The sequence below is a fragment of the Chinchilla lanigera genome, unplaced genomic scaffold (genome assembly GCF_000276665.1).
Source record: "Chinchilla lanigera isolate Chin_1 unplaced genomic scaffold, ChiLan1.0 scaffold00007, whole genome shotgun sequence".
Classification (NCBI taxonomy): Eukaryota; Metazoa; Chordata; class Mammalia; order Rodentia; family Chinchillidae; genus Chinchilla; species Chinchilla lanigera.
In genome coordinates this window covers 3,671,772-3,686,150 of record NW_004955408.1, presented here as the reverse complement: position 1 = coordinate 3,686,150, position 14,379 = coordinate 3,671,772, and the positions used below count along the sequence as shown (strand labels likewise).

Here is a 14,379-nt window from a genome sequence, read left to right as displayed (position 1 = left end):
ATTATTAAAATGTTTTTGCACATCAAAAGAAATCACTGACAAAGTGAATAGAAAACCTATGAATTTGGAAAAAAATTTAGCCAACTGTCCCTCAGACAAAGGACTTCTATCTAGAACATACAAAGATGATGGGTCTGATGCAGGCTGGGAAGAATACTATAACTACATCTTTCCCGAGGATGCTGCCAACCAGCCCAACCTTAAGGTGCTGGCCGTGGCCAAGCTCTGGAAGAAACAGCAGCAGGAAAAGGAGGCTGCTGAGCAGGATCCAGATAAGGTCGCTGATGAGACTGAATCCTGATCCTTTTCACGTTGATAAATGTTTTGTTATTTTCATAAATTGATAGTTTGCAGCAAAAAAAAAAGAATTTTAAAAAATCAGACCCCCAAAATTCAAAGACCCAATCCAAAAATGGGTATCTGAGATGAATACACACTTCTCAGATGAAGAAATACAAAAGTAAATAAATATATGAAAAAATGTTCAGCATGATTGGTCATTCGAGAGATGCAAATTAAAACAACACTGAGATTCCATCTCACTCTAGAAAGAATGGCTGTCATCAAGAAGTCAACCAACAACAAGCGCTGGAGGGGCTGTGGGGAAAAAGGAACACTTCTCCACTGTTGGTGGGAGTGTAGACTGGTGCAACCACTGTGGAAATCAGCATGGAGATTCCTCAAAAAACTAGGATTAGAGGTCCCATTCAGCCCAGCTATTCCCATTCTGGGTATTTTTCCAGAAAAACTGAAAACATCATACAGCGATATATGTGCACCCATGTTTACAGCAGCACAACTTGTCATAGCTAAATTTTGGAAATACCTCAAATGTCCATTCGCTGAGGAAGGATAAAAAAGATGTGGCATTTTTATACAATGGAGTATTACTCATCTATAAAGGAAGATAAACTCGAGGCTTTTGTAGGTAAATAAATGCAACTAGAGACCACACTCATAAGTGAAATAAATCGGACCCACATGCGTGAACACCATATTGTCTCCCTAGGGTAAGAAACTGAAAAAGTAAATAAGATCTGAAAGGTACAATAGTTTTGTGAAAGGGAAAGAAACTGCTCAAAAGGAAAGAACTGGGATGGAGGAAAGGAGAAAAGAAAGAAGGAAAATTTTATATATATATATATATACAGACAAGATAGCTAAGATAATTGTACTGCTAATTTCTACTGAAAGGAACAGTTAGCGTTTATATTGTTTGACCAATCTTACATGCCTATATTTGATAATCTGAGCAACTACTTTGAAGATAACAATATGCAATATAATAACCATTGTGAATTCCCTATCATCTTGTTTTGAAATTCTGTATCTTTTTATTGTTTTTTAAAATTATCTTTAAAATAAAAAAAGACTCTGGCTGGAGGCAAATTTGGAGAGAGCTGGGCCTGCAAGCCTTCCTAGGGAGATAAACAGCAGCCCCAGAGGGACTGTGATTAGCACCACCTGGGCTAGTGGGTCCAGATAGGCATCAGATGCACAGCTGGGGACCAGAACATCTGGACACACCCTCCCACCCCTTTCCAAGAATGCCTTTGTTCTTTCCATGTTACAAGTTATGGATAAACAAAAATTAATGGTGCTCATCAAATACCCTTGCTATGTGTCTTGCTTCCCTACTGGATCAATATTAGCTAAGCAACTATACTTATAATCCTACAGGTTGATTGTAGTTTGACCCATAGCTACTCATGTTGTATCCACATTGTGGTTTTGCTGTATAAAACATGCTTGGACCAAGAGCCTCAGCAGCAATTTACTTTCCGAATTCATTTGTCTCTGAGGAGATTTCTTTCAATAAATCTTTTCTACGCTTAACTTCCATTGTCCTCAAAATCCATCCTTTGATATGGAAAAATACAAACTCAGCGTATGTGACATCTAACAGGTTGGGAATTATTTTCCCCACCACACTGGGAAGGGCAAGGTGAGAGCCAGCTCCCAGTCACAACCTGTGCAGCCATGGCTCTGGTTCTGAGCTCCCGCCCTAGAGAGGGGTCCAAGAAGCCCTAGCAGCACCCTGCTCCACAGGAGCAGGTCATGCTCCTGCAGTGGCCATCTGTTTCAGGCTCCTATGGGTGCCATCTTCCTCCGGAGACCCTGGGAAAGGTAGGTAGGCCTCGCGGCTTGCCCAGAGGTTGTGCTAGGGCTGCGCTCACCCTTGAGAGTTCTATGCTTATTGGAAAGCTGTGAGGAGCCCGGTAACAGGACACAGGACTGGCAGGCAAAATTCCAGCTATAGCTCCTGGGGGCTGGAGTTGAATGAATCAGGTGCAGCTCCCAAAGAAGCCCTTTCCTCCGAAGAGCCGGTGTGGGGAGTCAGGCAGTATCTTCCCCAGATCCTTGAGATACGAGGGGTGTGTCTTCGGGATCCCATTAGCCAGGACCCAAAGAATTTGCTGTGGCTAACAGTGTGACACAGCAGGTCCAGGAAGAGAGCATGGTGTTCTCGGTGGGTTGGAGCTATCCCTGCAGGTCTTCACACACGCAGGTGCACACACACAAACACACATGTGCCAGAGGCTCAGAGGTTGATGGTTGCCCTGGTGAGGAGCTGGCTGGCATTGCTTCAGGCTGTTCTTGTTAGCCAAAGGCTAGCATTTTTGAAGCATAGCTTATCCTCCACCCCTGGGGAAAGAGTGCCGTGTGGCAACCCATAGCTGGCCCACACTATGCAGAGGGAGGCACTGGATGTGGGGATCCTGGGGATACACATCGAAACCATCCTCAGGGCCTCAGACCAAAGTTCTCACAAAACAGCAAAGCGAGCTCCATAAAGCTGGGTCACATGTCTGTCAGTTCCTTTTTTTTTTGGTACTGGGACTTGAACTCAGGACCTTGCACTTGCCAGGCAGGTGCTGTGCCACTGAGATATATTCTCACTTGCCCCCTATTGAGACAAGCTCTCACTATGTAGTTCAGACCAGCTTTGAATTCACTATGTAGCTTGGGCTAGCCTGGAACTCTCGTGATCCTCCTGATTCAGCCTCCCGAGTGCTGGGATCACAGGTGTGTGTCACCATGCCCAGTTTTCAGTTCCACTTTAAGAGACAAAGGTCCTAGCCACAAGGTCATAGGGATGGAAATGTATTCTTGGCATAGAAGGCCCTCATGCCTCCCAACAGTAACAGTAAGAGGATGACAGCTTTAGTGTACTGAGAACTTACTGAATGTTTTACATTGTTTCACGCTATGTGGGATGCATTCTCTTTTCCTCCTCATTTTACTAATGGATAAATGAGGGCACAGAGCAACGAAGGGAGCAGCCCAGGTTCTCTCGGGGGATAGATCAAAGGAATTGCTTAATCATTTTTTCAGATGACACTGAGTACCTGCTTCAGGCCAGACCCTGCATTGACTAGGTCAAAGACACAGCCCCTGCCTTCATAAAGCTCTAGGTCATGCATGAGTTATGGACAGAACATGTGTGCACACACGCAGGCACGAGTTCTGCAGTCCTGTGTGCTTTGTTTTGGGTCCCTTTGCACTTGCCCTCTGGCTAAAGGAGGGAAAGGCCTCTCTTCCTCCTGACTCAGCCTCCTGAGTGCTGGGATCACAGGTGTGTGTCATCATCTTTCACTGGAGGGAGCATTCCAAAATCAGAGTCATCCATAAAGTCACATTTAAATAACATATTACACAGGGCTAGGCGTGTAATGGATATTTAACAAGCTATTAATGAATGAATGGTGGACAGTTAGGAGTAACAGAAAAATGAGTTTGGAAAATGTGCGGCTCTGTGGCTGGGGAGTACCATGGACTGTACTCTGAAATTCACTTTCAACCTTGAACTCTCAAAGTAGCCAAAGTACAGCCATTATCAGAGCCATAAAGGGCCATAAAGATAAGTGTGTCAGCTCAGTTCTGCTTAGAACTGAGGGCTCTGGAAGGCAGCCTGGCGTTGAGCAAGGAGCACAGATTTCCTTGGATTCTGCCCCTTCTGTGTGTGCGGCTTTGGGCATTGATTCGCCTCTACCAGCCTGCATCTTTACCTTTAAAGAAGTAACAGCTACACTTCTGGGTTTATCCTGAACATTGGACAGGAAATGTAACTAGGGCATCTCATGCATTATACGTCAAATGTAATTAGAACATCTGATACATTGTAGGTCTCTTGTGGCAGTTCCCTTTCTACCTACTTCATGCCTTTGTGCTAAGCAAAACCATGACTTAAAAGACACAGATGAATAAGCAAACATTTTACACTTAAACCTCACTAGATCAAAGAGATTCTTAGAAATAATCCTTCCATTAAATTACTAAAACTAGAAAAGCTCTTACCACAAGGTATAAAATCCTTTGATAAACGGACTTTAATCCCAGAGATGACTGTAAATGGAAAATTAGCAATGGTCCATTTAAAGATGAAAAATGGATTTCTATAGTGTTCTACCATGGTTAGCTTTCATTCGGGGGGGAGTAATAATAATAGTTAATACAATATACATCCACCCAGTTCCTTCTTTATAACTTGGTTGTGACTTAAGGCTGGAAATTTCTTGACCATCTGCAAAATAAAACAAACATAAAAACAATAAGAAAAACTCCTGACTATTTAATGCTTTCTGTACAAACTTTATTTAAATATAATTTACATGTTATAAAATTTGCTCTTTTAAAGTGTACAGTAGTGTTTGATATATGCAGAGTTATACAATTTTTGGCACTACTGTATCTAATTTCAGAATCTTTACACCATTCCTAAAAGGATTAACAGACACACCTCATTCTATTCTCCCAGTCCTTGGCAACCATTAAGCTACATTGTGACTATATGGATTTGTTTATGGAATCCATTCATATAAATAGAATTATATAATATGTTGTCATTTGTTACTTTGGCTTCTTTCATTTAGCATAGTGTTTTCAAGGTTCGTCCATGCAGTTATAAATCAATTAGTAGTACTGCATTCCTTTTACAGTTGAATAATATTCCATCTACTCAATATACCACATTTTACTTATCTAAATTGATAGATTCCTGTGTTATTTCCACTCTCTGCTATGAACATTCATGTATAAGATTTTGCATGGACATATACTTTTCATTTCTCTTGAGTATATACTTAGTAGTGGAATTGTTGGGTTACATGGTAAATCTATGTTCTACCTTTAGAGGAACTTCTAATCTGCTTTTCAAAGTAGCTACATCATTTTACAGTACCAATGGTAATGAATAAAGGTTTAAATTTTTCTACATCCCTACATATTATACTTACAGTAACACTTATAGTAAACATTACTTTAGCATTACATATAGTAGTAACAATCTTGTTATTGTGTGTTATTTTAATATTGGTCATCCCACTGGGTATAAAGAAGTATCTTATTGTGGTTTTGATTTGCATTTCCTAATGACTAATGATGATGAACATCTTTTTCACTGAATCTGTATATCAATCTGGGGAATATTTTAACACTACTCCATGTTAACAATAAGTTTTCTGCTCCATGAATAGAACATGGGATATCCTTCCACTTGTTTAGGTATTTAATTTCTTTCAGTGATATTCTATGCGTTTCTGGACACAGAATTTTGGAATTTTTTATTAAATTTTTTTTCTGTAAAGCAGCACCGCTAGAAACAAATCCTTTATTTTCATGTATTTTGAATGTTTTTAACTTTCCAAAAAATAGTTTTGCTTGGATATATGATCCTTAGTTGATTTTTTTTTTCTTTTAGTAATCACCCAGTGTTTTTGCTTTCTGTCCTTTATAATTTCTCATAGAAAGTCAAAAGCTAATGTTATTGGAGTTCCCCTGTATGTGACAAGTTATAATTTTTGCTTCTTTCAAATTTTCTCTTTGTCTTTCAGTAGTTTTATCGTGATGTATCAGATTCTGGATTTGTTCATAGTTATTGTACTTGAAGCTTATTAACCTTCTGAGATGTGTAGATTAATATTTTTCATCAAACTTGGACTGTTTTCAACCATTGTTTCTTTGACTATTTTTTCCGGTCCTTTGTCTCCTCTCCTTTAAACTGTTTCACTCTGCATATGTTGGTATGTTTAATATTTCACATTTCTCTGAGACATTTCTCTGTTCATTTTTTATTAGTACACGTTTGTAGTAAGAATATTTGTATTCCTGTTCTTTGGAGCCCATAATTTCCAACCCTGTATGGGCAAATTTGCTGGTTCTTTATTCTGTCTTCTCAAATCTTCTGGTAAGATCTGGTAAAATTTTTCTTAAATCTGGTAAATTTTAAATTTCAGTTATTGTACATTGTTATCCTAGAATTTCTATTTGCTTATTGGTATTCTGCATTTATGAGATATTATCTTCAAACTTTCTTTTACTTCTAAAGGCATAGTTTTCTTTAATTCTTTAAACAAATGTACAATGGCTGCTTTGGAGTCTTTGTGAAATCTGACACGTGGCCTTTTCCAGTGGTTTCTGTTGCCTGCTCTTTTTCCCCCATGACTGGATCACACTTTCCTGTTTCTTTGCATGTCTTAAATTTTTCATTAAAACATGAACAAACAAAATCTAGCCACTTTAGAGAACATGTTATAGAAACTGGACACTGATAACAACCACCCCCTTTTCCCAATCTTTCTACTAAGCTGACTTGCTTCTGTAAGCGTCAGCTGGCTGTTGGGCTCCATTGATTGCTGAGTGATTGCTTTATTGTTGACAGTCACCCAGGGCATAAATTGTCCCACAATATCCAACCCAGCTGAAGTCAAGCCCTTTCATAGAAGCAGAGGATTTTTTACTTTATTAAAAAATCTATGCATTTTGTTTGATATTTTAAGTGGCAACATAGATGATGGATATTCCCTTTATAATGAAATCTTTAAAAACAGTATAGTATAAAAGCTACACATTTTTTTCTAAATCTATTAATGGTGTACAGATTCTGAACTGTAGCAAAAACTCAAATTTTAAGTCAATCATATGAATATTCAATTAAGAGTTGTAATAAGGAGATGTGGCCTAACTTCATATTGCAGGGGCATCAGGTATTTAAACATAGATGAAAATTCAGATATAATACAAAATAATATTTAAAACATAAGTAGAAGGGCTGGTGATATAGCTCAGTGGCACAAGTGCCTGCCTGGCAAGCACAAGGTCCTGAGTTTGATTCCCAGTATTGAAAAAAAAAATAAAACGTAAGTATAATATGAAATAATATAAAATAGGCAAACTTTTTGGAATCTATAGCTCAACATTTTCATCTAAATAGAAGAAACACAAGCCTAGGTAATTTCTTTCATTCATTTTTATAAACTTGCATACTGGGCTAACGGAATACAACTCAGCTTTGCTGATGTTTACCACTACCTTGGGCTACCTCTAATTAGGATACTGGGTGGGGTACTTTTTTAGGCAAATCTTTGAGGGTTGTTCTGAGTTCGAAAGGGTTACTCTTACAAATCTCTTCTGCTGATTCTTTCTGGTAAACTAGGTAACCTACACTAGTTGTTGCTTTGCTGAAGTTACCAGTTTCTTCTTAGTTGCTGTCTACGAAATCTCCATTACTTTCAAAAACAATCTTAGGCCTGACCTTCTATGCCCTCTGTTTCAAATAGAGTTAGCTCCTGTGGGCACAGTTTCAGAGTCTTCTGTTCTTTCGGACGATTTGTCCCCACTGGGCAAAATCTCAGCCGTGCCTCAGAGCAGTGAACAGCAAAAGTAGCCCATTTCTCTTCTCCTGAGTAGGACACTGAGTGTAGGAGGCAGTCTCTGGTCTTCTGGGCTTGCCTCTCCCCACATAAAACATGTGACCTATGAATGAGTTGTCCAAGGCCCCTGCATTCTCCACCTGTGGCACCTGGGAAGCAGCTTCTCTATCTGAGTAGGGACTGAGCAAGGAATGGCACCCCCTGGTCTCCTGGATGTACTCACCAGAATTTTAGGCTCTGCAGCTCAGAGCTAAGAAATGCATGGGTGGGGTGGGGGTGAGGGTTGCCGCCATGCTGGGGACACACTGTATTCTGGACTGTGATATGAGGGCAAAGAGAACTCTGTTTTCTTGGACACAGCCACCTAGAGAGGAGCTCCGTCTTCTATGTTGGGAAAGCAGGGGGGAAGGGAGGGTTGGGACTCCAGGCCATAGACTCTTCTTAGCCGCCGGCAGTAGACTTTCTTGAATGAGTTTTCTCATTTGCTGTAAACCCTTAGGCTCTGTCTGAGGGTCTGATTCTCTGGAGGCCAGGTAGGAGGTGCGGGGGAAGCAGCCTGGGAACGAATGTGCATTCTGAGATCCTGGCAGCTGCATCAGAGGAACATACCTGAGGGGCAACAGGCAGACTGCTTGAGGTGAGGCTGCTGACACACAAATGGGGAAGCACATTCAGGCCTGAGCCAGGGGAGGCCCCGAGTCTCCTAGCTGATCTCTGGCAAAATCTGCTGTCTGAAACACTGACTGGAAAGAAACGTCTCTCTGGGATGGCTAGAGAGCAGAATCCACCTCCTTATCTTCTTTGGAATCTGCCAGCGGCCATGTCTGAGTGTGGACTTGCCTGGGCCCTTTGGTTAATATTCACTCTGGCTATCTTGACAGTGACACTGCCAGATAGTGGTGATTTGGCCAGCAGTATTCTAGGACAGCCTGCGGCCCGACAGAAATCACTGCACACTTCTTTCAGCTTGAGGTCTTCCCCTTTGCCCGGCCCTCCTGGGTCCCAGAGGAGACCCATTCCGATCAGCTGCCGTATGAAGTCTCGCGGAGCCAGCCACACGCCTGGCTTAGGCAGTCTCATCACTGCCTTGCCTGCCGCTCCCAATGCCTGGCCCATGTGTGGGCAGTGGGTGGAATAAATGCGTGCTGACTCCAGGCCTCAGGGAAGGTGGCACACTGCTAGTGCCTCCAGAGGTACAGGCTCTTTGCTGAGAGCTTTATTGTGTTAAGGGCACATATACCTGAGGGGCGACTGCATCAGAGGGGATTAAAGCTACCTAATGATGTTCCACAGGGAAAGAGGATATGCTTGAGGCAAGATCACCCCAGACTCAGACCCCCAGGCTTACTTTTGCTGCTCACCCAGACGTCCTGCTGGTAAACCAGGCCCTTTGCAAAGCATGGCACTGGTTTGCCCTCCCCGCTCCTTTAGCCCTGGGTGGGAGGCATCTGAGCTTGCTCACACACAACGTCTCTGCTTTCTGGGGTCTGTGGAACTGAAGGGCTGTGGAGAGCTATGGCCATGGACATCAAGGTCTGAACACTGCAGTGGATCTCAATGCAAAGACTGTATCATTAGACAGCGTGGGATGCTTAGGGTCTCTTTCTTCCTCAACAGAACCTTCTGAGATCCCACCTGCCCCTCCCCCTGTTCCTGCCCAGCCGCAACTCTGTAGCTAACTTCGCTACCAGGTCTCGCTGGCACTCTCCCCGCCGTGGTGAACACAGACTCTTCCACCCGTGACTCCAGAGACAGCCGAAGGACTTTACCCTGCATTTCTACATTCATTTTCCTTAAAGTGAAAGATAATTTAGTTCAAGCTGGGACAGTCGGAGCAACAAAATAACTAAGTATTAGATGATAAGTGATGGAATAAAAGAAATGTGCAAGAGCTTGTACTGATATAAATTAATAATATATAAACAATAAATGAGTGTGGTAGGAAAGCTCTTCTTTCCAGAATAGCTCCAAACCACAACTAGACAAACACCACAGGAATAACAGTCTCCATCCAGGTCTAGAGATGGGTGTTAAAAATCAGTGGGTAAAAATTAAGGAGACACAAGATTTGGTCTTATCTCAAAGTGTCTCCACAAGCTATTTACCAGCTATGAAAGGAAAAGCACTAACTTACAGTGGAGAGATCTGGCGGATGTCAATGTAACCATGTGACCGAGGTTAGCAGCACTAATAACTAAGATACAGGGACGTCGTGTGCTTGCTGGTACGATGCCCTGAGAACCCATCACTTCTATGGCATTATTACCAAAAAGAACATAACTTGATCTAAAAAAAAGTCACATAAACCCAAATTAAGAGACATTCATCAAGAGAGCTCATGCAATATGTTGAGCTCGTGAAAGATAAGGCAAGACTAGGGAACTATCACAGATTGGGGACTGGAACATGACAGTTAAGTATAGTGTGGGCTTCTAGATTGGACCCTAAAACAGAGAAAGTGGGAAAATGAGTTTCATGCTATTGTAACCATTGTTAATTTTCTAGTTTAGTGAATGTGTTATGGGCAACTTAAGTTACTAACAGCAGGGGAAGCTGGGTGAAGGGTATATGTGAAGTCTCCACATTATTTTCATAACTTTTTTGGAACTCATCATCAAGGCTGGGAATGGTGACATAGGCCTACAATCCCAGCATGTGGGAGGCTACAGCAGGAGTTCAAGGCCAGCATGGGCTACACAGCGAGTTCGAGGCCAAGTTGGACTCCATGGTGAGACTGTTTCAAAAAGCTATATACCAAAAAATTATTTTGAAATAAAGTTTAAAAATTTGATTCTTACTACCTTCACAGGATAAATGAATTAGATTTCACAAATAGCCATTAAGGGAAGAAACTACCTATGTACATGTGTATACACACGTAGACAGATACACTCATGTGAGTCAATTCAGAGGCCAGATGCCTGCCTCCTGCCATTCGGAAGGCATCTCTGGGGAAGAACATGCCATCCTTGGTTCCTGGCTGATTGTCCTCCTGTGGTAAGGGGTGTCAGGGCCAGGTCCTCCTGCAAGTTTATGCCCACTGGGACATCCTGGCATAGGGGGTGGTGGAGCAGAGACACATCGGAGGACAGCCAGGGTGTAGAGACCTGTCAGGGACTGTGGGCGTCACCCTGTGGAGGGGGGTTAGGATATTTTTTTCCACTGGCACTAGCCAAGTCAGCATAAGTTTGGACCTCTGTCCTGTTCTTGGTGGGGAAATGACTCTTTGGGGGAAAAGGGCTCAGCCTCCCACAAGTCCAGGCACGTGTCACACCAGATGAACACGGGCCTTAGGAAAGCAGGCAAGAGGTGACCGGTCCTACCCTCACCACGGCTCACCACCACTGACAGCACCCATGTACTGGTGCCGGGCGCTGTGCTGGTTACCATGAGACCCAGCCTCCACAGGGGCACGGGCTCCCTGAGTCCTCCCAACGACACAGGTGAGATGGGCACCGTTATGACCCTTAGTTTTAAAAACTGTGATAAAATGCACATAATATAAAATATGCCATCTACGCTGTCTTAACCATGGCTGTGGAATCAATCTCCAGAACTGTGTTCATCTTCCAGTCTGGAAACTAGATACCCATTAAACAACGGCGCCCCGTGCCTCCCTTCCTTCAGCCCCCGGTAAGCATTATTACTTGCTGTTTCTGAGTGACTCCTCTTCCTAACTTGCCTAAGTGAAATCACACATTTGACCCCTGTGACTAGCTTATTTTACTAAGCACAATGTCCTTGAGGTTTATCCATGTTGTAGTGTGTAAGAGTTTGCTTCTTTTAAAATTGAATGCATATATATAGAGATAGATACATAGATAGATAGATATAGAGAGAGATGGAGAGAGAGAGTGTGCCAAAAATATATACACACTTCAGGAAAAGAAAAATAATAGTAAGATTTTTTTTCAACAGATGGTGTTATCCTCATATGGGGGGACCCTAAAGGATGTCAGATATCACAGAAAACCCACCACACTTCCGGCCCTTGGAGATGAAACTGAGAATGCATGTGCAGCAATCTCAGCGACCAAGGTTACCCAAGCAGCAGTTTGCTGTACTAAAGAATATCTGCAAGGTGATGGTCAGCACTTTCTGTACCTCTTGTAATTGTAGAGGCCAAAGGTAACTGGTATTCACCTCATGATGTCTCAATAAATTTAGTATTAAAATATTTATACGTTTTTCTTTTCTGGATATATACTTGGGGGGGCAAAAATATGACTAATATAGATACTACAACTAGGCGGTATGGCGCCAACCCCCTCCATCCACCTGTACCCGGGCAATGCCCCAGAGCAAACCCCCTACCTTTGTGCAAAGGCTTACTACAAGGAGGCAGAGATAAGAAAAACAAAGATGCTACCATCCTGTCCCAGAAAACTCCAAAATCTCAAACCATGACTCATGGGCACCAGATCCGCCTGCATGACCCACAGTAACCTTTTTTCACCTGGAGCTCACTGAATCCCTGCATATGAACTGCATCTTGGCTGTCCAGTGATAACAGAGTGAATCACAGAACAACAGACACAGCTGACCTGACTCAGCATCCTGTCAATCCTGCTCTGAAAGACTCCAACTTTACCCCTATACCATATGCCCTCTGGGCTCATGCTGCCCTGCTTTCACTGGCATGAGCCCGCTCACTCAGAGTGCGCTATTGCCTTAACGAACTTCCCTGGTTTTCTTACCCTCACACACCACATTCAGGTCTTCATTCCTTTTGCACAAGAACCTAGGAAACTGTCCTGGACCCCATCACCCCCAGTGCCAAAACACACAGAAGAGCAGATCCTGGTGCACACGTGGGAGTATGGGATGTCCATTCCTAGAGGGGCCCACAGGCCCCTGTGAATAGGGACTTGGAGGCCAGTAGCCACTGGCTCTTCACATCCTGAGGTGAACAAAGCCAGTGAGGAAAACAAAAGCAGAGTGGTCAGCCCCGCTGTCTGGGAAGATGGCAGCCAGCAGGTCCAGCCTCCATCTCGGGTGCTGAGGACATGTCAGGAACTGAGGTGGAATCAGCTGCCTTCCAGCCTTAGATCCCCCCAGTGCTACAAGTGTGGGCAGGGTTGGACCAACTAGGAGACTCTACTAGGGAATCAAAGCCAGAGAACATAGCCACTTCAGGGCCCAAGGAAGACACAGACAAGACAGAGGGAAGACACAGAGCTAATACGGAGGTATCCAGAGGCGATTCACAACCTGAGCTGCTTTTCACCAGTCCTGCAGGTTCCACGGCCAGCAGCCCTGCTGACCACCATGCTTTTGCACAGGTGACTTCTAGATCTTCCTCACAAGTCTTCTTGCTTTACATAGCAGATAGAGCAAGCTCTTTTTCAGAACACAAATCTGACCTTGCTGTTTCTTCACTGTCCTCAGAATAAAGTCAGCACCTCAATATGCCTGTGAACTGGACCTATATGCGTGCCTGCTTTCTGTCCTCTGAGCTCCAGCTACCCTCAACTGTAGGAATTCCATTGCCAGAATCTTCCATGTTCTTTACATGGACAGAGTCAGCTCACATTCTGCCACTCCTTCTTGGAGTGTTTCTTTATCCTGTTATTCCACAGAGAGGGTAATTTTTTCCCACACAGATCACACAGAAAGCAAGTCATTATTTGAATTTGGGCTCAAGCCATTATTTGAATTTGGGCGGATCAATGTTAACTTCTCTGTAACACAGCCACTGTGCCCCGTGGGCGTCTGAGCTCTGAGGACACGACAAACCCCAGACGTCTACACCCTAGGGCCCAGGATGAGACCAGATGCACGGTCTGATGACTGCCACATTGCACTGCAGGAGAGAGATAAGTAACCAGCAGAGCCCTGTTTTGCAGATCTCTAGGAAGAACACAGAGCAGAGGAGGGGCCGAAAGGCGGGAAATCCTACCTGCCTGATCAGCCGCAGGGAAGACCAGCAGCTGGTGAGGACGCTTTCTCAGCAGCAGGGCGTGATCGTTATCAGATACACACCAGAAAACACAGTGGCAGAGTGTGGTTCCGATGCCTGAAATTTAGGGGACCTGCCACCAAGTGAGGGTGCTGTGGGGGCTCCCACCCGAGTGGCACTAGGCTCAGAGAAGCGAGCCTGTCTCTCCACGAATGCCTGGGCCCGGGTTCCGCCTCCTGTGGTTTCTTGCACTCAACCAGCAGGAGGCGAGGTGGGGGTGGGGATCGACTCCCTCTTGGAGAAATTGGGCCTCCGGGCTGGAGCCCTTCTCTGTGACTGCACTTGGGCTCAGCAGAGTCCTCCACTCCCCCTCTTCATCCCTGGTAGGAAGGTGACTCAGGCTGTTTACATCTCCGTAGCCTGGGCTGGGACTCTAGGCTCTTAGGAAATAATTTCATCTGTTATGAAACTCGGAAAGGAAAAGGCAGTTGGTGACAGTGCTCCTTTCTGCATTCACCCTACACTGCACAGAAAAGCTTCGGAATGAGCCTGCAGGACCGCACACCTGTTGCTAGGTAACGAGAGGACAGGGCGGGGTAGGACGCCGACCTAAGTATTGCCAGGGAGTCCAAGGGGGGGCTGACACCCAAGGAGGGTGCTCTCTTCCCAGATCCCAGTCTCGACCCCGAGACGGGCTGCCACGCACCTCGGTCACGATGGTGGTCTGGAAGACGTCCTGGCTGAACTCCCAGCCATCCAGGCAGCTCTCCTGCTCCAGCTGCCCTAGGTCCACGTCGCGGCCCGGCTCCAGCCCGAGCGCGGAGAAGT

At 44.2% G+C, this 14,379-nt stretch overlaps 1 protein-coding gene across 1 annotated transcript in view; it reads right to left on the bottom strand.

The window, feature by feature from the left end:
• Positions 1 to 14,379, bottom strand: part of Slc22a4 (solute carrier family 22 (organic cation/zwitterion transporter), member 4) — a gene marked incomplete at its 5' end in the record, with an annotated part of 66,175 nt that extends 51,796 nt beyond the window's left edge. Inside the window, 1 exon segment of the mRNA XM_013508300.1 lies at positions 14,258 to 14,379. Within this exon segment, the coding sequence (XP_013363754.1) occupies positions 14,258 to 14,379 (122 nt within the window).